The 24,089-nt window shown below is 37.6% G+C and overlaps 1 protein-coding gene across 4 annotated transcripts in view; it reads right to left on the bottom strand.

Moving 5' to 3' along the window:
* Nucleotides 1-24,089, bottom strand: part of LCLAT1 (lysocardiolipin acyltransferase 1) — a 113,906-nt gene that overhangs the window by 54,190 nt on the left and 35,627 nt on the right. For all 4 annotated transcript variants that reach the window (XM_040059786.2, XM_040059789.2, XM_040059787.2 and 1 more), the window contains 3 exons: nt 21,959-22,127; nt 19,479-19,677; nt 6,884-7,030 (listed from right to left, as the gene is read on the bottom strand). In XM_040059786.2, the coding sequence (XP_039915720.1) occupies nt 6,884-7,030; nt 19,479-19,677; nt 21,959-22,123 (511 nt within the window). In that variant the 5' untranslated portion in view covers nt 22,124-22,127. The remainder of the gene's footprint in view (nt 1-6,883; nt 7,031-19,478; nt 19,678-21,958; nt 22,128-24,089) is intronic.

Raw genomic sequence — 24,089 nt, 5'->3', positions numbered from 1 at the left:
AATTGCCAAAATGTACATATACTTCAAAAACATTACAACTTCAAAGAGCACTGCTAAAATTATAGAATGTGTGAAATACTAAAATTACACTTGGCTATGTAACTTTAATTTATCTTCCCTTGGACAGATACATTACGTCTTTAACCACATGGTCAGAGTATCTGTTTTTGTCTGCTCAATTACTACTCCATTCAACAGTGCAAATGACTATTCTGAATCAGCAAAGGTAGTCTTGCCTTGCAGACTCTCACTGCAATGGCAAAATTTGCAAAGTGAGCCATGAGCCAGACTTGGAACGGTTGAAGAGGCAACAGTAATCTGGTAATTATTAAATGCTCCTCAAAAAACCCCCACATTCTACCTCTTAGGTGCACCAGTATTAGCTCAAGAACTATCTTCTAAGAAATTACAACAATGACCAAGTGTGTTCTGACAAAAAATACCCAAATCAAGAGTTCCTTTCCAGGTTCTGGGATGATGCAAGTAAAATGTTTTAAATTAATTTATCACAAAAGTTCTTAAAATAATGTATTATTGTTTCCAAAGGACAGAAGTATGATCATCTTCATTTTCTACATATCCAAGTCTGGGTTTCACTTCAGAAAATTTGCAATCCGAAAATCAAGTCAATCAGAGCTTTGAGACACAAGTGCCATATAAATATACATAATGTTAAGCAGTCTGACAATAAAAATTCTAAGTTTTAAGCATCTCAAACTGCACACAGTTAATGAGCACTCAGAAAAACTATCTCTGTGTGTCTGCTCACTAGCACTTTACTTCAGAGGGAGCATGAAAATGAACTCCTTGGTGTTTGCAAAATACTCCTACTTGCACCAAAGGATAACCAAGGAGTGAAAGGGTACTGAAGTTCTCTGAGTAAAACCTAAATGATGCTGCAAGAAAAATCTAAGACCTCCAGTGCCCATCTCCTTGAAGTAATCATCTTCAAACTTCCTCTTAGTACTTGGAAAGAACTCGCTGTAAACATCTGCAAAACATCTTCCAAATTTCCCTTTACTACACTGCCTTTCTGAAATGTGTGAACAGCTGGACATCAGCTCACTGGCCAACACTGTTCAGCTATTTCCTGACATTTGTATGCCTGCCTTGCCTCTGGACTGTAAGTTTTATATAACAGAGACTGTTCCCCTCCCCTTTTGCATGACCCTAGTGTAATGGGATTTTACAACTACAATAATGCTCCCAGCTAATACAACGATCATTGTCATCTGGAAAAATCACCTCTCTCTCCCTTTCCTAACAACTATAAAGCTACAGGTCTTTGTGCATTAAACATTATTTTTTACAGTAAGTCAGGCAGGTCAATGTGCTGTGATGAAATACTGAAAGCAAGGGTAGGATAACCCTCCACTCTACAAAAAATGTAGGAATGATGCCCTTCCTCCCCCTCCTGTAATCTTGGCATTGGAAGAAACTCCAGTTTCTTACTCTTTTATTACTTATGATTAAATGCTCTGACTGCCATCTCATCCAATGTAAGGACCTTAGTGCCCACTGCTGTTTCCTTGTGCCAGACACCAGTGCCCAAACTTCTGGGGAGAGATTCAGAGCAAATCCTCTTGCTCAGAACCAGAGCAAACAAAAGGCAGAACATGCAATGCTCCCCATTCTATGAAACCTAGAGGTTAGAAAACTGATCCAGGAAATTAGAAGCCCATTTTTATATCCTCTGCAACTTGAGGAAATTTACACAACAAACACCTCTTTAAAATCCCTTAATCAATACCCCAGGCTGCACTGTCAGTGCTGCAAAACTTATGCAGATGTCTTACTGTTCCACTGGCTCGTTTATAACAGTCTTAGGTGGAATAATATAAAAATGTGAAAGATGCCTAAAAACTTCCTTAAAAAGAGGAAACATATGTCCTCTTCTTCCAAACTACCAACACAAATACCATCAAGCAACTCTTGAAAAGGGGCCTAGAAATGCACTCAGTTTGCTTCAGCCTCAAAAGGCCACTCGCATAATTTGGTTGGCCACAGGTAATGTTCCCTGTCACCAAGCCCTCTGAAAAGTTGAGCAAATGTTTCTTTCTAGGAACAAATATTTTCTTTCTTATACTGTATTTAAATCAAAGCAAATTTATTCCTCAAGTTTTTGCTCATCATTCCTATTAGGAGTATTTTAACCCACTGCTTCTATTTGCTGTAAAAAATGAATAAGGAGAAAAAGTTATTTTTAGGGAAAGCTGCCAGTTTATGAATTGAGGAAGATGTGGGACATTTCCAGAGCTGCTTCGTGCTCTGTCTCCTCAGGTCTCACACTAACCTGCCTCTCTTCCCCCATCTCCTTCAGCTAACTGCATGCAGCCTCTCAGAGCATGTCCTTTGGGGTGATGACAGGTACAGTTGACAGTTTATTTTAGTCTTTTACTTCTGTAGAGCAATTATCAAACTGCATAAAAATACAAGAATTTAAGGATTCTGGCCTAATTTTTTGTTTTGTTTTGTTTGTTTGTTTGTTTTTCCCTGTGCCACCTTGGGTAAATAATTTGATTACATTTTTCCCATTTTTCTCCAAATCCCATTTGCCTCACTCTAAAATAACTGGAAAAGCTCAAAGTCAGCACTTTCTAGATGCACCATGATTCAAAATTTCATTTGAAGTAGCTGAAGAAAGAAACTATGCTAAGACTTCTCCTCAATTTTTGAGTTACATATTTTAAAGAAGTTAAATTGCTTTTGCTCTTGAAAAGCTATGCATAAAATGAATTAATTCAATTTTTTTTAGTAAAATAATATTTTTAGTTTGTGGGCTGAAAGTTGATATTAAGTACTTACTTTTCCTTTAATTTCACTTGTGATAAAAGCACGCTGATAAAAACATGCATGTTCTTCTATGACTTCAAGTACTCTCAAATTAAGTTAGTGCCAGACAATAATAAATGAATACTCCAAAAGTCTCTCATATTAAATAAATAAATTCTTCATTTATCTATTAGAGGTTTGCATAGAAATGATAAAGCTTTATTGGCTCACAGTTAATATTTTGAGAAAAAATGAAGCAATTTTTCTTACTTGCGCTACTTTCAACCTATTCCATGTTAGAGCAACCCCTACCAGTGCTTCTGATCAGTATTTTCTTTGTACTTCCAAAGCACATCACATTTACTAGCAAAGTGAAAGATCCAACTGGAGTTCATCGTTCATTGTTACCTTCTGTCATCCACATCACATCATTCCTGCCAAAATCTGAACTTCAGCAAGCTTTCCTACTTGATTTTCAGTTGTTCTTCAAGGAAAAAAGCTCTGTGCAATCACACTCCACTGACCGGTTTGTTCCCCTGAATTTTTGAAGCTATTGTCCCCTGCAAATAAATTTTATCAGGGACAAGAGATTCAAAGATAGTCCAGCCCAGCAGAAGCTTTAAAATAACTGGGTAAAGGGAAGCTTCTGAGAGTCAAGATGTGAATGAGGGAGAATCCAGGGCAGGGTCCATGGCTGTTTGTGCGCCAGGGCTCTCAGCACGGCATGCAGAGTCCGTCGGGTGACACAGGCACTGGCCAGGGGCAGCCACAGCAACGCCGCCTCTTGCCAAGGCAGCGGCAAGAGCTTTGTGGAGGAAATGTCACACAGAAGGGAACACACGGAAAAAGGAGCAGTTGGCGTGAAGAAAGGACCACGTACAGGGATGCGCACACAAATCCAGAGCAAATGAGGCTTTACCAGGCACAGAGCAACACAGCAACTTTTGGGTTTTTTCTGTCATTGCTTTCTGAAGAATTACTACAAACGATCTTGTAAGGAACGCTAAGAGAAACAAAAGAACAGGCAATATGGCGGGTTGTATTTCAGCTTTACAGAAACATGAGACTCATTCATGGTTGTTTTGTTTTCTGCAGGGCTTCAGAAAGTCTGGCCACATGTTTACCTGCTGAGGGCTTCTTTTTAAGCAATTACAATAAAATACCTTTGAGCTTTAACCTTCAAGTACTCCAGAGTGAAAAGATGGCCAACCTATCAGAAATAAGTATACAATTATATAATTATTACCTCAGACCCTATAAAATCCAGTCTGCAAATACAATGTTCAGGGTTCATGACATTACTATTTCTAAAATTTATTTATGTAGCATCTTCCACAGCAAAGTACTTCACCACCTTAAAGTCAGGCAGTAGCCCATACATAAATACAATCTTACATTTCTTTGAAATCACATTCTCGAATACCTGAAAATATAAAGAGGAGTTAATCTATCATTGTCATAGGGCCACTGAGAGGGTAAAAAAATGACAGCAGCATAGAGCTGTGCAGCAATTCTGCTATTCAGTGACGTAGAATGTTACTCTTCATTTTAAGCACCAGAGGAATTTTGTTTTCAGAAGTAATTAGCAGTTTTGCCATTTGGTCAGAAAACAAGAGTCACTGTCTATTTTTGCAAAATGTTCCCTAGAATTTTGAGCAACTGTTCAGGAAAAAAACACAGTTTATTCTAAATAGTTTATTCTAAAGGAATAAACATAGTTTATTCTAATGGATGGAACGTGAGGTTGCAACAGGTCCTACTATGTCAACAACGCAACAGTTTTCTAAAAATAATTTCTTCAAAGTGGTACATATATTATGTTCTAGCATTCTCATATGGCATAAATTTACTGTTTGGTCAGGGTTAGCTTGTCAAGGGATTTTTTCCTGTCTCCTACAGTATTTTAAAATATACATTAAGCAATATTTCCTGTGAAGGCAATCAAAGAGGGAGAGCTATTTACTTCCCCAGAAAAATTCCCAGGGTTCTGTCCATCTCTATTCATCCTTTTATGCACAAATGTAATGTCCAAGTGGCATTCAATACTCGATGACAATTTAAGAGTGGTAAACACAGGACAGTTTAACGTGTCAGAAGCCAGCACAGCAGTGGCCTATGGTCTTCCCTACCCATCACTCCATCCTTCCCACTGTTCTGCATCCTCCTGGGCCGCTCACACCAGCCTGTGGTGGCCTCAGGAGAACAGCACAGTTAGTGCATCTCCACCGGGCATCGAAGTTAAAGAGAACACGTTACACAGGTATAAAGAAGGGAAATCAGAACAGCAGAATTATCTTACCAAAGGAAAAAAACAATCTGTCGATAACCCGTGCTCAAAAATTCAATTAGATTATTTTTTAAAATTAATTAAATAAATAAACTTGTTCCCATGAGTTTCTCAGTGGATGGTATCAAGAGCATATGCCCAAGTTTAGCCTAAGTCATTTATATCAGTAACTACAGCACAGAGAAAAACCTTTTTCATTAAGCAGCTTTACATTCAGGTGGGAGCAACTTCACCACTGTCTTTTGAACTCTGCAGCGCAAATGTTAACACACCTGTGGCTGTCTCAGTCCTCAGCCAAATCATCTTAAAGCTGCAGTACAAAGCTTCCTCAATTCTTTAAAAATCTGTTGTCTCTCAGGAATATTAGATTCCTCTATAGATTAGAAGACATACATAATTTATGGAATAAATTACAAACAATCCAATTCTTTCAGACATCTTGAGACGGAAACACCTGTTCAGAGACTGAGTGCTCAAAGGAGGTGTTTCTTGAATCCATGAGTAAGATAAAGATTGTACCTCATAATTTAGAGCTAGGAGGAGACAGTCCCTCATGAATTCAAAGAAAAAAAAAGTTGAAGTGAGATAATTTCATAGAATCATAAAATGGTTTGGGTTGGAAGGGACTTCAAAAATCATCTTGTTCCAACTCCTTGCCATGAGCAGGGACACCTTTCACTAGACCAGGTTGTTCAGAGCCCCATCCAGCCTGGCCTTGGACACTTCCAGGGATGGGGCATCCACAGCTTCTCTGGGCAACCTGTGCCAGTGCTTCACTACTCTTTTAGTGAAGAAAATTCCATCCTTCTTCCTAACTTCAGATACAAGAGGTATCATGTGAAGCAGTCCAAGAATGTTCAAGGCATTTATCTTCTTTAAGGAAGGTTGATTAAGTGATGACAATTCCCTACAATGTGATAGCACCTGAATACTACATACATACCCATTTTAAGGATATTTCGAATGCAGAAGAAAAAATAGCACCACATGCTAGTTATTTTTATACCATGTCTAGTACATACTGATGTGGCATATGATTTGAGAGTACCTGCAATGGAAAGTATAGCAAAAATCTTTTAAATAAGCTAAAAATTAGAAGCTTAATTCAATTGATTTTCTATTTAAAGAAAAAGCTTATCAAATCAGGCATCATGCTAGAGGCACAAACCACTACAGAACATTCATACAATATTTTCTTTTATAGGTACTTGAGTTGTCTTTAACATTGATTAACAGCTTCTTAATGATGCCATAAGATACCAGAATTAAGGCAGATATTTGATTAAAAATTAATACTACAGTGTCAAACTCATTACATTTACTGCCATGATAATCTCAGCATGTTTTACAGAGATATTTCACTTATAGAGGAAAATACAGACTGCTTACAATGCTTACATGGCCCAAGGAACAAATATCCCCATGCTGCCTTCTTAAAACATTAGGCAAGAAGTCAAATAGAACCATTAGTTCTTTTCAATCACTCTTTCATAGGTATGAAATGATATTGTCCCAGTAATTCAGGGCCTTGACACCTGCTTTTGCTAATGCAGTGTATGTACCGTACTGACCAATAAAAAGCAGTGTCAATCATAAGATGCTTTGCAACACAAGTTATTTCAGGAAGACTGGCAAAGTCTCCCAGTGGAACTATCTTTGTGCCTCTCACATGAATCATCACATTGTTTGATCACATACTATCATTTCTACTACCCAAGAGAGCCAAGTCTTGCTCCTGCCTTGGACTTTCTTAAACTCTTTCTATAAACAACAAAGAATTTCCATGTTGAAACATTCCCTGAGAAGACGACAAATGCAACCTACCTGTGAGATCAGTTCCCTCCGGAAAGATGAGGAGTTGTAGTGGTTCACGAATGTCACAGAAATAATCCAGCATTTTTTCAAAGTGATTCTTGTCATCTTCCCACTTTCTCTGAATAAAAATAAAGGCTGCAACCTGCATCGCCCAGCCTAAAGTTTAAAAAAATACACCTTTAGCAACATTTCACTCTGATACTTCCACAGTGTCTGTTATTCCAAAGAATTTTATAACTCAGGTTAGTCCCAATCTGCTGCCAGTCTTGTCCTCAACTCTGAGAGGACTTGGTTACCTTGTAAAGAGTTTTGGATTGGTAAAAAAAAGAAGACATAAATACATTCAAAACTCAGAACTCAAGTTACCAGACCAAGAATAGGGTCAATGCTGCCCTGAAACAAGGTTGTAGCGAGGTGAGGATTGATCTCTTCTCCCAGGTCACATGCACCAGGACAAGAGAAAATGGCTTTAACTTGCACCAGGTTTAGACTGGATATTAGGAAAAATTTCTTCACCAAGAGAGTTGTCACACTAGCCCTGGGAACAAGCTACCCAGAGAAGTGTTTGAGTCACCCTCCCTGGGAGTATTTAAAAGCTGTGTAGATGTGCTGCTTAGGGATGCAGTGCTTAGGGATGGGCTCAGCCTTGATAATCCTAAAGGTCTTTTCCAACCTAGACAATGCCATAATTCTCTGAGGTGCTCTGAAGCATTTAAATGCTCTGAAGCATTTAAAACTGGAAAGCATCTGTTCCTTGGAGGGCTTTATTACACATACTTCCTCATAATTTTCATTACTCATAGAAGAAAATATGAAGCTTTTCTTTACACTTGATTATAGAACAAAAAAACCAAACTATATATATATTTGTTTGTTATAGTACACACAGATTTGAAATCTGCCATCAAACTGACAGTGTAATGCAGTGAAGTAACTGCAACTGCTGCTGAGCCTGCAGTTTAGGGATCACACCCCATTACCTTATGTAAGTATTCTTGGCTCTTTTTGGTACAAGTATATAGTGTACAGCATATCACATAATATTACAAGTTCTGTCCATTAGCTCAGACAGCAGGATGAAAAACCAGGGCTCCAGCTCCACCACATGCCTAAGATGCTCCCTTCCTAAACAAGGCTCAGAAGAGCATGACATTCGCTTGCTCATACTTGGCAAGCTTGTACCTCATCAGAAAACCTGCACATCAAAGAGAAAACATCACAGCTGCCTGTGTTCCTCTTTGCTCACCACCATTCTCAAAGCCTGTTTTTCCTTTGCTGTTGACCTACAGTATGTTATTCTTGCCCTTCATTTCAGCTCCTCTTTACAGGATTCCTTTATATTCTGTTCATAGCAGTATCTCATAAGGACCATATGCTAGAAAACTACTTACTAAAGCCACTCATTTTTCAATCAACTTTGTAAGTCAGTCAGCCTGGACAACACATTTAACCTACTGCATTATCTCTTCTGTATTGGTTAGAAATATTAACTGTATAGTTAAAGATTTTTGACCTATGTCATAGAGTAAATACTTGTAATTTTTAAATCAGTTAAACAGATGGAACATGAATAACTAACATGCTGTCTACAATCTGGACCTAGTGCATGTCAAATATCCAGATAATCAATGATATTCAGATAACTGAATACTGGAAGTGGTTATATGACTTAAGAAAAGAAATGCCTAGAATGCAGTCTCATCAAATCTTTTCATATTTGCACACTTTATTTGTGAAAAACCTTGTAAAGGAAACTCAAATTTGACCACAACATTTTATGTGCATTTATGCACCTATCGCATTCCCACATCTGCAGTATTAAGAAGTGTCAGTACAGCTTTATTAAGAGAGGCTATCCATGTTTAAGCAGATTGTTCACAGGAAAAAAAATAAAGGTACATTTTACAGTAACTTTAAAATAACGGATGTAATTTAACTATGCTATCTTTTGGTACGTAATCATCTCCTTCTGTTACAATACACGGCACAAAAATGGTGCCACACTAGTATTTGAAATTGAACTAATCAGGGCTTCATTCTCACACTAGTGTTATATAAAAAGGACATCTTTTCATACCGAATGATGCCCAAGCATTTGGTTCCTCTAGAAGACAGGTGGAGACTGAGCAAAGCTGCATTGGGGAAGTTCAGATTTCATATTAGGAAAAGGTTCTTCACTGAAAGGGTGGTCAGGCACCAGGGAAGTCACCACAGCATCTCACCTGGCAGAGTTCAAAGAGCGCCTGACTGATGCTTCTGATCATGGTTTGGCTTTAGGCAGGCCTGTGAGGAGCAGGGAGTTGGACTTGATGGTCCTTATGGACCCCTCCCAACTTGAGATATTCTGTGACACTTCATCTGGTATCAAATTCATAAAAATGGGCAATGCAAAGGACAAAATACCTCTGAACAGAAACAGAGATGCCTTGAACTATGCCATTTACAACTGTGAGAATGCAGATGCTCCACAGGACAGAGTGGAAACAGACACAGAGATTAGGAAAGTTCTGCTGTGGTTTCAGTGTTTTCCAATTGTTCTTAGCCCTCAGCCCAGACCTTTTGTACGTTTTATGTACACAAGACACTACACTTAAGTTAGTATATGGAAACCTGTATTGTGCTAAGCCATTTTATTGTGTGGTATCACACATCAGGTCTAAATTATTCAGTCTCGTGTTCTCATTGCAGCATAGTCTGTAGGCTGAAAGAATGGAAGCAAAAAAAAAGCAAAATACACTCTCACTTAAGACAGCCTGCTGATACTTTCCCAGGTCAGCAGCTCCTTAGGAGTGATTCTAGTCCATAACAAAGGGAATATGGAAAAAGTTATCAGATCCCATCTTCTCTGCTACCTTTCTTCATGCAGCACAAGGCTTTAAATTATATCAAAATTTGCACATAAACTCATTCTAGCTATCATTCTTCAACAGCACTGTGAGCATCATATTATAAACACCTTTAGCTACTAACAAAAGATGCTGCTCAGGTGACTTGACTTTACCTGACAAAACTGCATAAAGCACAGAATAGAGTGCAGTAGTTTCCCATTCCTGCTCTAAGTGGTGGTGTTATATATGGGCTATGAATAATTAAACAGAAGCAGTAATGTAATGACAGAACGATATCAGGGAGAAGGAGTGGGAAAGGAATTGGGAGGCATCCAGTTTTTAAGATAAACAACAGGTTTGATTTTCTAACCTTTCCAATAAATAACATCCAGTGTTCTGGAAGAATGTGTCTATCTTTAAGTGTATATCTAATTAGATAAAACAGTCCTGACTGTTCAAATAAGAAGAGATTATCAAACAAATAGTTGACTAAGAGTAAAGGACCCAGGTTTCCTCCCAACTTACCCCAGCACAGCACGCTGGGCAAAGCTATTTTACCATCTATGCCAGTGGAAAAATTTCCACATTTGCTCAAGCTTTAAGGCCTCCAGGAAACAAAACCATGAATTCCTGATTTCTATAAAGCCCTGGTTCATGCACCAGTGGGGATAGGGCCTGCTGTTCACATGTCTCACCACCCCACCAGTGTCAAGTGGGAAAGGAAACCCCACTTCTGTCTGCCTTTGGGCAAAGCAAAAGCCACTCTTGCTTTGATTTCCATTGCAGTGTGTCTACATTGTACTGCTGCAGAAGCGGTTAAAAGTTCAGGACATGATGTAGGAGCCAAATGGGAATGCATGGGAAAATGGGAGGAATTCAGTAAATCAGTGGGCAGAATGAATGGTTTTGCTAATTAGTAATATTTATGAAAAAGCAGCAGAAGGCAGTCCATTCTAATGTGCAGCCTGCAGTAAGACTTGCTATTCAGTTTAGGTCAACATATTGTTTAACAAAATTAAATCTATTTTGCTTTCTTTGCATGGCTTTTTCTGGTTGTCTAAAAGCTCCTGGACAACAGGAATTTTCCTAGCAAAGGCAGCACTTACATGACTGGGGAAAAATGGTTGCCTTTGGATTTGCAGATTCTTAAGAAATTATTGATGACAAGAACACAGCAGAGAAACAGCAAAGCTAAAGAAACCATAACAATGCACATCCATTTCTTTGCTAAAATAATCTTATCAGAGCCGACATTTTGGATGACTAACATTGCTTGGAAAGGCATACAGAAAGCATCACACTGCACAGCTCTTGTTCCAAATTGCCAAACAGCAGTGCAAAAACCCACCAGAAAGAACAGCTAGCCACATTGACCTTTAAATCAACTTTTCAGAGCTGAAAAAATAAACAAGCAGCTTAAAATCTCTAGGAACACAGACACGGTAATGATATGTATCCTATTAGGATGTAATTCTGCACAGAAAAGAAAAAAAGCACTTGCACAAAAAGAAAAGCATGGTATTGAAATAGAGAGATGTGCTGTACATCAGAATTTCCTTACTGCCTTGGGGATAAAGCGAACTACAGCTTATGCAGGTCAAGAATTTGCAGCATTGTATTAAAAATTCTAGCTCCAAGTCTAAAGCTTTTTAAATTTTAAGACCCTGCACTTCTATTTTCCATACCCCAAAATCCTTTAGAAGAAAACAACACTCAAAGCTGAAATTTCTTTAGTGTGTTTTCTTTGCAGAGGTAATTTGGAAGTAAGCAGATACCAAAGATGGATGTGACAATGAACAAAAGAGAGAAAGAGCTGAGTTGTGCAAAAAAAAAGATCTTTGTTTTGATTTTCTATCACAATTTTATGTACATAACCTCATAAATCAGATATCCCCCAAAATGTCACATCTCAAAGAGGGATATTACAGCTGATACTGAAAGCAAACATACACACACCCCCCTCAAGAAAATGGTATCTATATATGTTACCTGTAGCCACGTAACAGAATAATTAATAATACTAACCCCCCTGCAAACAAATTCAAAAAATGATTCAAAATTACAGAAACAAGTAGGAAGGTAAAAGGCTTAACTATGGCTTTGCTATTATATTCATTCATCTTCTCTCTTTTCTACAACTGGATTATTCACTGTTTTTTCATAGGACTATCTTGGTCAAGAATAAAACCTTATTCAGTGTGCCTGTATTCAGCGGGGGTCTGGTCCTGATCAGGGCTTTTGAGGCATCAGGGAACCAGACATCCAGGCTCAATAAGAGAAATCACTCGGAAGTTCATGATCCCACTGTACACAACTAATTGGGCGCATTAACAGTTTGTTACTCTGAGTGCCTTACTGCATAAAATTACCACAAGGCAACAAGTGTGCAGGTCTGACTGTTCCTTGTTTCAAAGATCTGTGGGTACTGAAAAGATGCTGGCACATAGAAAATCACACAGGAAGCCAGGGCATAAAGTTACTGTGCATACACACTGCTGAGTTTTAATCAGTATAGGCTCACAAGCACATTTCTGCAAATTCAATTTGAATTGGGCATTTTGCTGTTGTTCCTATTTCCTAGATAGTTTTATGTCTAAAAGCCCAAAACAAATTAATTTTTTTTTAATATATATACATTTAATGTAATGGTTTGAGAGCAGAAACTAGGAAAATAAAAGAAAAAAATGCTTCTTGAAACAATCTTGTAAAGTACAATCTCCGCTCCTGGCAAGTTTTCTTTACTTAGCTTGTTTCCAACAATTTCGTTAATAGGAGTATAATGAATTGAATGATTACTATCTGATTGGGTGAAGTCTTTAAGCTAATTATAGACTAAGAGATAAAATTCACAAATACAAATTCACAGTAGTGCTCCTGGTTTTACAGTGAATCATCTGATTCAGTCTATTTGTCAATTTGATTCAATCTGTGAGGTGTCCATTTAAAAACCACCATGCTTTTGCTATTGCCTTGGCCTAACAGACGCTGAATATTAATCTGCATCTGTTTTAAAAATTTTTTTACGGTCGAGTCCAGTTAATGTTCAGATTATGTATTTCATATATATACGTATCTCTATGTATTACACCATGTATTCTACAGAATATAATCTCTGTCAATGTATGTGGAACCTAACCAATGGGTTTTTTCCTTACTAAAACAATAAACAAACACCAATGTTAGAAACACATATTTTCAAGGTAAATTAAAAAACCCAAAAATATTCTGGTCTTGCTCTGATTAGTCAGTTTTATCTTTGGCTTCTCCATAGTCCTCATGCAATTACTTCAGTACCAAATTATTCTAAATTTTATGTTCATTTAAGTCACATTGAAGTATTAAGACTTTCTGCTTTTCCTTTGCTCTTCTTCATTCTCTTGTAGAAGAATGTATGGTGTGCCAGTACAAACCCCTGCTTTGGCTTACTGTTTACTTAGAACACAATTAGAAGCTTCTTCAAACAAGATTTCCTTGTCAGGGCAAGAACAATGTTGTCAACAAGCTACTCAGATACAGTGGCCTGTGTCTCACCTGTGAGAATATAACTGTGGAACCTTCTAGAAAGAATATTCCATTGAAGAATTGGTATCTCTCAGCCAAGGAGCACACACAGAGCATGTGAAAGCATGTGGGAAACACTCATTACAGCAGCAGCAAGATATGTAAATAAAGCATCCGGAGATACACCATCTTCTTGGAAAACATTCTTTCAATACTCAGTGCCTTAATCGTGGTTCAGAAGGATGCTATTTGGACACTTCATATTTGAAAATTCATTTCATTTCCTAAATTATGCCACTTCTGTAGAATATGGACAATTAGATGATTAACTCTACCATTATATTAGTGCCACTTACAAAATGCTATAAACATCATTATGGACTATTAAACCTCTTCGGTTACAGTATGCATCTTAAATTTTATTTTGAATTTTATTTGATTTGATGCACTGCATAAAATCAGAATAACATAACAGAACATAACATCACTCAAAAGTAAAGCAAACTAAAGCAAAGGCTCTGGGATGGCTGGAAAGTAGCTTTGTCTGATGCATTTTAAAAATACATCAATACAGTGAAACAGGACATGAACACCTAAATATTAAAGAAGATGAGTCTTGCCCAATACGTATCTGGAGAAAAGCCCCATGTCACTCCAAAATCTCCAAAGACATGAAGGAAAAAACCTCTAGCTGTGAGACTGTGAGGAAAAACAAGCAGGCTCTACCAAACAGTGTGAGACTTTCCCACGGATGTGTCATCTGAAATGCCAGTCAGGAATGGAGAGAGATTCTATAAAATATACCTCTTCCAAAGGCCTGCATCCTTTTCAGATGCTTCATCTCCTCCATGGAGGCCCATGAAAGGAACCCAGCCTGAAGAGCTGAGCTGTACAGATGCTGCATAACCCACAGATAACAGCAAAGGAATGCAAGTTAGGAAAACGTGCCAACCTAATTCTGCTCTTATTTGTTCTGTGAGCTTGGACAAAACAACCTCTCCCTCCATCACTTACTGTCTGTATAATGGGGAGAATGAAAGAAGTTAGCATCTGATCTCACACTTTTGATGTGCATTTTGGACAGGGAAAGGAGCCATTATATAGAAAGAATAAGGAAAGTTTAATGGAACGCAGGCTTGTTGGCTTTGGTTGTGGGATTTTTTTTTTCCCTGACAGAGGTGGGAGAAACCTATTATGCCTTTCCTGGAGAAGACAAGCTGGGAAACAGGCCCCTAAACTTTTCTTCACTACAAAAAACCCCAAAAAAAACACAACTAAAAAAACCAAGGCATATAAGGTATAGCAAACCTAAGCTGCATTTCTGCTGGAAAGTAATAATCCTTCATTCACAATTAAAACTTCAAAGGAGTCTTCAGCAGGAATGACTGCTGGAATAACAATTACAATTGCCATTGGAGAGCATGCTTTTCAGCTTCTACTTTCAAAATCACGTAGGATAACAACTCCATGGTAATTAAGTCTAGCAGCTCATAATTGCATTGCTATAAGACAAAACATCACAGCTCCTCAAAACTCTCAGCCTATTTTAATGTAAGATACCCGATACAGGAACTATACTAGAAAGATCAGTAGGCTACAGTTCTAATTTTTTAAACTAATATGCTCTGTTGGTAGGAATTCTAACGGAAATCCAGCTATAGATTTGCTTTTGCCTGAGCAAAGCAGCTTCATACTGAAGCATTTCCATGCCTACCTATGGAAGCAGCTGTGGCAGCATGAACACTTCCATGCCAATATAAATGTGTACAGATCCTCCACAGAATGCTGCTTTAGCTATACTCCAATCAAGTTAAGTGTTAAAATTTTCTAGGCTTAGTGACAACAGTATTTTACTTCATGGTAGCTGATCCATCATAGCTGTCGGTGTGCATGCTCTTAGCCTGTGGCAAAGACAGGATAATTTGAGTTGTTTTGCCCTGCTTCATTGAAAACCAAGATGACTCAAATTACTTTGAGCTTGCTTCAGGCGGGGCTCACACACTTGGACAGCTATAATGGATCAACTGACGTGTAGTAGAAGATTGGTGGGGCTAAGCCCACTGCTGAAATAGAGCAAACCTCCTTTTTTTTTTTTTTTTTTTTTCCTGGCATTTAACTTGAGCCTTTGAGAGCTACAACATGTTGAGTGAACAGACAAGTGAAAAACAGCAACTAAAAAGCTCCTTATCTTGCAACCTTCTCTGAGAACAATGTTAGCCACAGAAAAACTTGAATCCAGAGATGAAGATCTGGACAAAGTTACTCAGTTATCTCTGCTCCTAACTACTCCAGGTTTGTCAGCTTTGTTTATTCTCCTCTCTCCTTCGTCATCTTATCCTTTCCTCACCTGCCCCTGTCCCAGTCTGCTTCAACTGTAATTCCCTTCTTTAGCAGCCTTAGTGAGCCTTTTCAAAACAGGGAAGTCTTCAAGATAGGTCCATCAATGGTGCCTGCAACACCTGCATACTTTACATTTGTACACTGAATTATGATGGTATTTATCTTTTCCATCTGCACTAAGCAAAACTACAATTAATGTTATCTCATGTGGCAGCCATGCACTGACATTAGTCTCTCTGGTTACCCTCTCTCACTTTTCCATAAATCTATCTGATAGCGCTCAAATTAACCCCAAATTTCAATTTATTTTTCACATACATGTTGAGGCACATTTAAGCATTAGTATTCAAATATTACTGTAGGCTCATCCAACACATTCAAATTGTCCATCATTAAAACACATACCTATTCCCAGTGAAATCTTACCGGTTATCACAAGAACACTTTCACAAATGAAACTATTAAGAAAAAAAATTAAAACCATCTCCTAGTCATTATCTGGTCATCTGACACTACCCTGTATGTTCCTTGGTACCTACTGGAACAGTATGTGTTCCATAGCACATTCTGAACATGACTGCACCATAATCTGTATCACTTCCCAAACTACTCCTAATTAATTGAGAATAGATGAGAATATTAATTGCTCCTATCTATTACAAGTACCGTAGAGAAGTCCTATCATGTCAGACCATGCAGGAAACTGTCAATGCCATTAGAAATTCTCCTTGAAAACTGATACTGCAGAATGTGTCAGTAGCTTCTGATGATGTCAGATGAGAAACTGCAGCAACAGCCAAGAGCAGAGTAGTGCTCCCTGGAGACGCCAGCTTTTGGCAAGATGTACTGAAATGCTGCAAGAATGTTTCTGAAATTGAGATTACTGAAACGTAATATCTCTTTTTGAAAACTTTACTGCACACAATTCATCAAGCTAAGGCTACAGTTCCAGGAAGAAAAGGACCATCTGTTTTTCTTTGGACTTCTTTTTTTAAAGCTCACCTTTAATCAATTTTAAGGTTTTTTTCATACACTGAAATGCAAAGAATTAATAACTTAACAACTAGATAAATGACTCAATGTTTCTCCTTGAAAAAGTGAATCCTCTGATTTTAATTATATTAACTAGAAAATAGCTGCCTCGTTGTAATACAGACTCATTAAATCTGATACCTTTACACTTTTAACCTACAAAGGGGGCCACAAGAACTGTGGCTCTATTTCCATTCCCAGCTTTGCCCTTCACCTATCATATGTACCACTGGAAAGAGCATAATCTCTCACAGACCTATTTTTACACCCAAATGGGAAATTACTTATGACAACAAAAGTCCTACACTGAATTCAGCAAGGCTTTCAGAAAAATGGATATGGAACGTTTGCATTACAGACCTTATCTTAAACAAAATTTTAAATTTAATGCTTGTTAGAAAAAAAAGAAAAGCCTTCAAAAGATCATAAAAAAACTGCACTGAAAGAAATATGGTATATTCACTCAAATATTTCTGAAACTCAAAGCATGATTACCATTAAGTTAAGATTTATTAGAAGTTGCACTTAGCCCGTGTATCAAACCTCCTTAATCCTATACATCTGACTATATACAACTAATCAATATAAATATATGAAAATACAAAACTGAAAGACATGATGAAAGTAGCTCACTGAATTATCACAAATATTATATTCTAAATGACCAACATCTAAAGTATCAATTACAGATGCGGTGCACTGAAATTGTCTGGTTGATTTCCAAGGGATCTTCTGGCTTTTACAAACTCATAAAATAAAACATTTAGTTTAAAACCGCAGGACACAACTTAAAAATCAAACCCAAAACCTGGATAAACACTTACTATGGGTCTATCATGTAACAGAGCATGGCTGAGAGCAATAAGTGGGAGAAATTCTACTGTCACTGATGAGATTTTGTCCTTTTTAGACACCACTCTCTGCATTGATACTGCCACAACAAACTTCATACAGATTTATCTTTTTCCATCAATCTTCAATTAATCCAAGAGTCTAACTTTCCAACAATCCCCTAATTACACAGATACACAGAATACTTTTATTTTGCAAGAAAATGCCACCCAAAACACAGCCTGACTGAACACAGAGACATGCATTTCTAAGGCCTCTTTTTAGATACACTATGTTAAAACAGAAGCTTATCTTTCAGAATTTTAGGACATCCAATCATGCTTCAGTGAAGGATGCAGTTTAGGTCAACTCGCCTTCTGTGATTAATAACCCAACATTAACAATTTACTGAAAAATAAGCTATAATTCACAAAATTGCAACCAAAGTCCTCAAAGCCCACGTATTGTGGAGAATTCTTGGGGATCTGGCATAAAAATAGTGGTTTATAACACTACAGACCCAGGTGTCAGCTCTACCACCAGAAATTGTCATCCTGTAACGAAAAGAACAGGGGCAAATGTCTGCATATGTCACCTCTACATCAGAAAGTGGAGGATGAGCACAGAATTTTGTTAGTGGCTTAAGCTGCTACATCAGAACAAAGATGGCATCATGGTCTGCTAATATTGACCTGACATGGATACATCTGCTTGAGCCCACTGATCAAATCTATTGGATGTGCTCAGTTTATGCAGAAAGCTGAGAATTGAATTTTTAAAAAAAATTTTAAAAAGAATCAATCTCTCAATGACTCCTAACAGCCTTTCAGGAAGCAAATTTTACCAAGCATAGCTTAACATCCAAGCTCCTGGAGCTGACCTTCCCATTTTATTAATGGCATTAATAAGCACCCATATAAATGTTTTTCTTTTAATAACAAGACATATGTTACTTTTGAAGACAGAAATCTACAAATCTTCCACACGATACTCGTGATTTAATCTTCTATCATTGCTATAAAAAGTCGCATACACTGCTGATCCCAAGATTTCAAAACATTTCTGCTGTATAATGAAGATTCCTAATATGCATTTTCTCGTTTCCTGTTGCATTAAAAGAGATCTGTCTTTTGTAAAGTAAAATTGACCTTAATATGTGGCTGTTAGGGAAAAAAAAAAAGCACATTACCCTGTTGCTGCTATTACTTAAAGAGCACTGAATGCAACACAATGCAACAGTGAATGCAATCCAATGCAACAGTAGGAGGCCTCCTCAGGATGGAATCCTGCCAAAATTATCTGTTCAGATAAATGCCCTGACAAAAGGCAACCATAAATAAGGTTACTCTTTCGACATCATAAAGTTGACGCATATCCTGCCCAAGCTAGTTTTGTATAAAACAGCAAATAAATCTAAGAGATAAATAAAATGCAGAGATGCTTTTATTTCAGATAAGTCTCCCTATTTATTCAGAAACCATTTGTGCAACAATTTTTGGACTATATGAAACAATTTCTCTGACTACGTGCAACTCAGATCACTTTACAGCCGACATCATTATAAATCCTGATGATTTCATATCCTGCACAGAATGTTTTGTACAGCCAAGTTAAATTTAAAATTAGTTATTAAAAAGAATCATTAACTTTGCAATTGCCTACAGAGCTTTTTTAATCTTCACAATAGTATACATTGGATAATGAAGAAAGAAGCTTGATGAGACCATTTGCATGTGGGGTGAAATAGCACCCAAATGCTGAAAGAGACCTTGAAAAACTGAAAATCGTTTCTCATCATCCTGAAAAATGCTTTCGATATGTAAAGCAAAAATATATTTACCTACAAGCAACAGCAGTACATGTAGTATCTCAAAAAAGAAATGCTTAGGCATGTGATCCAGGTGACCTCTGGAGATTTAGGGTTTAATCGCTCCACATGCCACAGATTTTACACAAGTTTTTTTTTAAATACTGAAACAGAATTTAAACCTATGTCATTTAGCAGGTTATGAACTGTGCTGGACATAATTTAAACATACTTTCCTTTCAAATTAAAGGGTTTAGTAACATACCAAATCCCGGAATGCTTTTGAGACTGGATTTGAGACAGATTTTTTCAAGTCTGAGGTAGCTGTATCGCAGCAGGCAGTTCCACAGGAACATCCAGTCCATTCGTGTGCGATGGTTCATGATAATGACACTCCTTTCTCCAGGAACAAATCCATCTCCAGTGACAACCACCTTGGCACCACACACCATTTCCAGCAAGGCCTAGAAATAGTATCTCAGTATTATGGCTTTACTCCCAGAAGAAAAATATCACCTCATTAGCAATAAAAATTAATTTGACTTATATAATTCCATTTATTTACTCCCATTACAACTGGTAAACAAACTTCTTATTTCTAATAAAGCAGCCACCTTTTCTGCAGCAATAGCTGTTTAATGGAAGAGGAAACAACAATTAAGCAGCACTTCTTAAAAAGTACTTTATTCCCATCACTGCAATAAACTTACCTTTCCCTGGTTTTCCAGGAATACTATCATGTAGGAATATAAGTGAGTCAGTACAGATTATAACTTGGTAGGTAATCTAAGGAAAGACTGGCTGCACAAATATCTATTGACCCTAAGGTCAGGCTCACTAGCAGCACACTGTTCAACCCAGTCAGCGTAGAAAAAGAAACCAGCAAAATACCTTAGGACCTCTACAGGTCTTAATATAAAAAAGCCTTCACATTACCTCCTTACCCTCTCTTCCCCATTCTTCCTCGAAAAGAAAAAAACCCAAACAAAAAAACCCAAGCAAAATAAAATAAAACCCCAAACAAATAAACAAAAACCAAAACCAAACAAAAACCCAAAAACCAAACAAAAAAACCACCCCACAAAACACAAAAAACAAAAAAACCCCCCAAAACTCAAAAAACCATCAAACACTGGGGATTTAAATAGAGCTCTGAAAAGTAAACCAACTTTTGTTCATATTTCTGCCAACTGTGTGCGTGCCTAGTATAAGCCAAACTAAACTGAAACAGTTAAGACCCACCTCACTGTCACATCCTGACTCTCCTAGAAAGGAAGTAAAATGTTTTAACAGAGTAAGGAAGGTGAAAATTTCTTACATCACAGAGGTCAGGGTCAGAGTTTCCCTGTTGGAGCCCAGCTGGTACAAGAGCACTTTATTGTTTGGACACACAACCCAAGAATCTGCCCCTCCTGACTAAGAATGCACTGAGTGCAAGGATAGAAAACTAAGGCAGACAAGGTCTGAGCCTCAAAATGGCTGGATGCAAAAATCTTTTTGAGACTCCTTTCCTGAATCTAAATCCCCAAGATTCTCAAAAGACAGAATCATTTTCACAAAGATACTAAAATTATTTTGGTCTAGCTCTAGTGTGGGTTAAAAATCATACTTCTAGATTGCAAAAGTTATCATAAAACAGTAGTAGTAACCCAGAATTATAAAGCTCAGACAACTAATGGAAGAAAAGAACCATATTAGATTTTGGGGAGTTTGAAATTAAAGAAAAATTTGAAGATAAGCAGAGAAAGAATTATTTTGTGACAGTATCAGTACTCAGTTAAATTTCATCATGACAAGAAATAATTTCCTTTATTGGTGATTATCTCAGCCCTCCTAATTTCACTACATTTAGTAATGATAAAAATAACAAAAGTTTTAGAATAAGAAAGAGCCAAGGCCCCTTTAAAACACACAAGGCAGAAACAGCAAAAGCAGAAACAATTTGGTATACAATAAGGACAAAACTTCTTTATGCCACAAGATACGTCCTACTGCACCAATATGACATTTTACTTCAGAAAAAGTTAAATAAATCTCTAATGGCCTAGAAGAACAAAGTCCCTCAGCTTTTAGAGAACATAAGAAGAGACAGATCCCATTCACATTGCCTTTCCTTTGGAACAATTCAGGGAAGAGCTTTGTTATTGATTTCCAGACTCATATAGTTGTAAAGTTGATGCAGTATAAGTGAGGAATATCTCCTTTCTAGGGGAAGCTCTTATTTTTCACCTGAAAACATCTCTAATTCAAGTACAGGAACTAAATTCTAGAAGGATTAAGTAACAGAACGGTGAAGGTTGACAACAATGTACCAGACAGTGGAAAATTTTCCTAATACAGTAGTTGGAGCACAGTCCAAAGAAAGAGTCTAGAAGACAACTCATTTCAGAAGTTTACAGTAAACAGTTTCTGTTTACTAGAGTTTCACCTATTCTCCTCTGCATCTGACTGACACTGGATGAAGACGTCACAGAAAGGCCTTTTCAAGCATAAAACGAACACACAGCATTAGCTGATACATAAATTAAACTGTGAAAGAAGAGCGGGACCGTAAATAGGCACACAGTTTACAACACTGAGGTAAACACTAAGTCTCCACAGACTCCACAGTAAGTGTGTTAGGGCCTGTTTAGACAGAAGCATAAATAGCTTTAAAAACCCTAAAATAAAGTCCAAAGTGCTAGTGAGTAAGCTAAATTGTGGGATTATGGACAGTTGCCCAGACCTGGATTATGTTCCACTTACCACAGGGAGTGTGAGCCAAGTGGCCACAATGCAGTCGGTGATCCAGCGATACCAGGCTGGTGAGATAAACATCAAAGGCAGAAAAGGGCCCAACATGAATATACTTCCAAAGAAGCTTCCCAAGAATAGTGCAAGTGCAAAGTACATCCCCTTCCATGACACCATGGCTCTGAAAAACAGGGTTGGCATTACGTTAGAGAGACAAACTGAAAGTAATTACGTAATTCTTCAAGTCCGCAAGCTCAGTCTGAGGTAATAGTCCTTTTTTCCACGTTTCCTTTCCTTTTTCCCACAGCTAACACAGGACAAGAGTAAACACAACTAAAATGTTCTTCTTCCCCAGCAGCAAGAAGAGAAGGACTTTATAAAACACAGTGATTTGTAAGGTGAATTGGGATATTAAAAGGGCCATAAAAGTATCGGCTACATCATAATTTCCTCCTATTACTACAATATGTGGTTCCACTCAAAAACCTTCAGCAAGCTATTTTTATTATCCAAGGGTACAAAAAGGCTATATAAGAGAACACCAGCTACATTAAACTTTTTGGCCATTATCTTTGTCTGTGGTGAAATACTACTGTTACCATTTTCTAAAGACAGGAAACTTCACTCTTCTATTTCTCTATCCCATTTCTTCTTGCTAAACATGGCGTTGCAGAAACTCAACCTCCCCATCTAACAAGGCTCTGTGTGTGACCTCCCTCACAAACCACCCAAACCTGGCAAGACTGACCAGCCCTTTCAAACACCAGCTCCCTTTTCACCTCAAAAAGGCAGACAAGCAGCGGCTGAACCCTCCCAACCCACCCTGGCTTAGAGAACTCATCATTTTTTGAAGTCTGCTGTACTTCAACCGCCCTTATCAGTTATTTTCCAACTTGCTGCACCAAAAAGCCTGTGTTTTATAAGGCATAGTCTAGACTTGAAATATTTCAGTGTCTGTGCTATCAGCTACATTGTCTTATTATAAATTGAAATGTACAGTACACTGAGCTTCTTAGTGCATTATGGCAGAACACTCAGCAATCCTCCAAGCATTTGTAATAGCTACAAGCTTTCACAATTTAGCAACTACTACCAGCTATGACAAAGCAAATGTGGAAATATCAATTCTCTAAATTAGGGCCTAAAAATAGTTTTCATCTATTTAGGACTCAGCCAATTATTTATAAAATCAAAGGTTAAGCAGAAGTCACTTTTTAGTCACTTTACTGAATTCCTTCTTATGACAGGCTATTTTAGAAATTATAAGAGCTCAGATAGACAGGACTTCAAGACAAGAAAAACAGGAAGCTGGTGGGTTTAATTTTAAAATGAGCAATGGAAAAGCAATCCATTAAGCCTTGTGTATCGTAACATACATGATTTATCTCAAGCATGTTTTGTACAATGTCCATAGCAATGATGTTTGCACAGCAAAGTATTTGACAATCAAGAAATGGCAACACTAGGGTTGCTAGCAGATGAAATTTTCTTCTGCTGCTTCATGTTGACAAGTAACACGAAAGTAGCTCTACTCTGAGATACTTCTAGGTTTAAACAATTTCCTAAACTGTATGGTATTTGGAGAAAGGCCGAGACAAGAGGCCATGCAAATTTTTAATGCAAGAAGGATATAGGAAGCTGTATTTAACTCTATTTCTGCAGCATAGTAAAACAAACAACACTAAATAAAAATGTTTGCTGATAGCTGCTAAGTGAAAAATTCAGCTGAATTCAAACAAATATATATTATTTATACCCTGGAGTACAGAGCTTTCTCTCGTCTGCCAAAAGCAGGAACTAAATAACCACGTCTGCACATATGCACACACTAAGCGGGATCAATTCTGACACATTAAGAGATCCTTGAAGAGTAAGGCCCTGGAGGAAATGTGCCTGACTTTTTCTATTTGTTATTGCAAACCTCTGTGAGGAAAGTCCAAGATAAAGGCAGAAGAAGAGAAAAAAACACCCAAAATAAAAAACCCAGAAAAAACCAGGAACCAACAGAAAGGGTGGTAGGGGGGGAATTATCAGTTGCAACAAGACCAGAAGAAAAAAACTGCTCCTGGCATCAAGATTTGAGACCTACTGCAAAAGGCAGCAGACAGAATTAAAATTCTATGTGCTCGATCGAAACTGGCAT

This window comes from Hirundo rustica, chromosome 3 (genome assembly GCF_015227805.2).
Source record: "Hirundo rustica isolate bHirRus1 chromosome 3, bHirRus1.pri.v3, whole genome shotgun sequence".
Lineage (NCBI taxonomy): Eukaryota > Metazoa > Chordata > Aves > Passeriformes > Hirundinidae > Hirundo > Hirundo rustica.
This window is presented reverse-complemented; position numbering and strand designations above follow the sequence as displayed.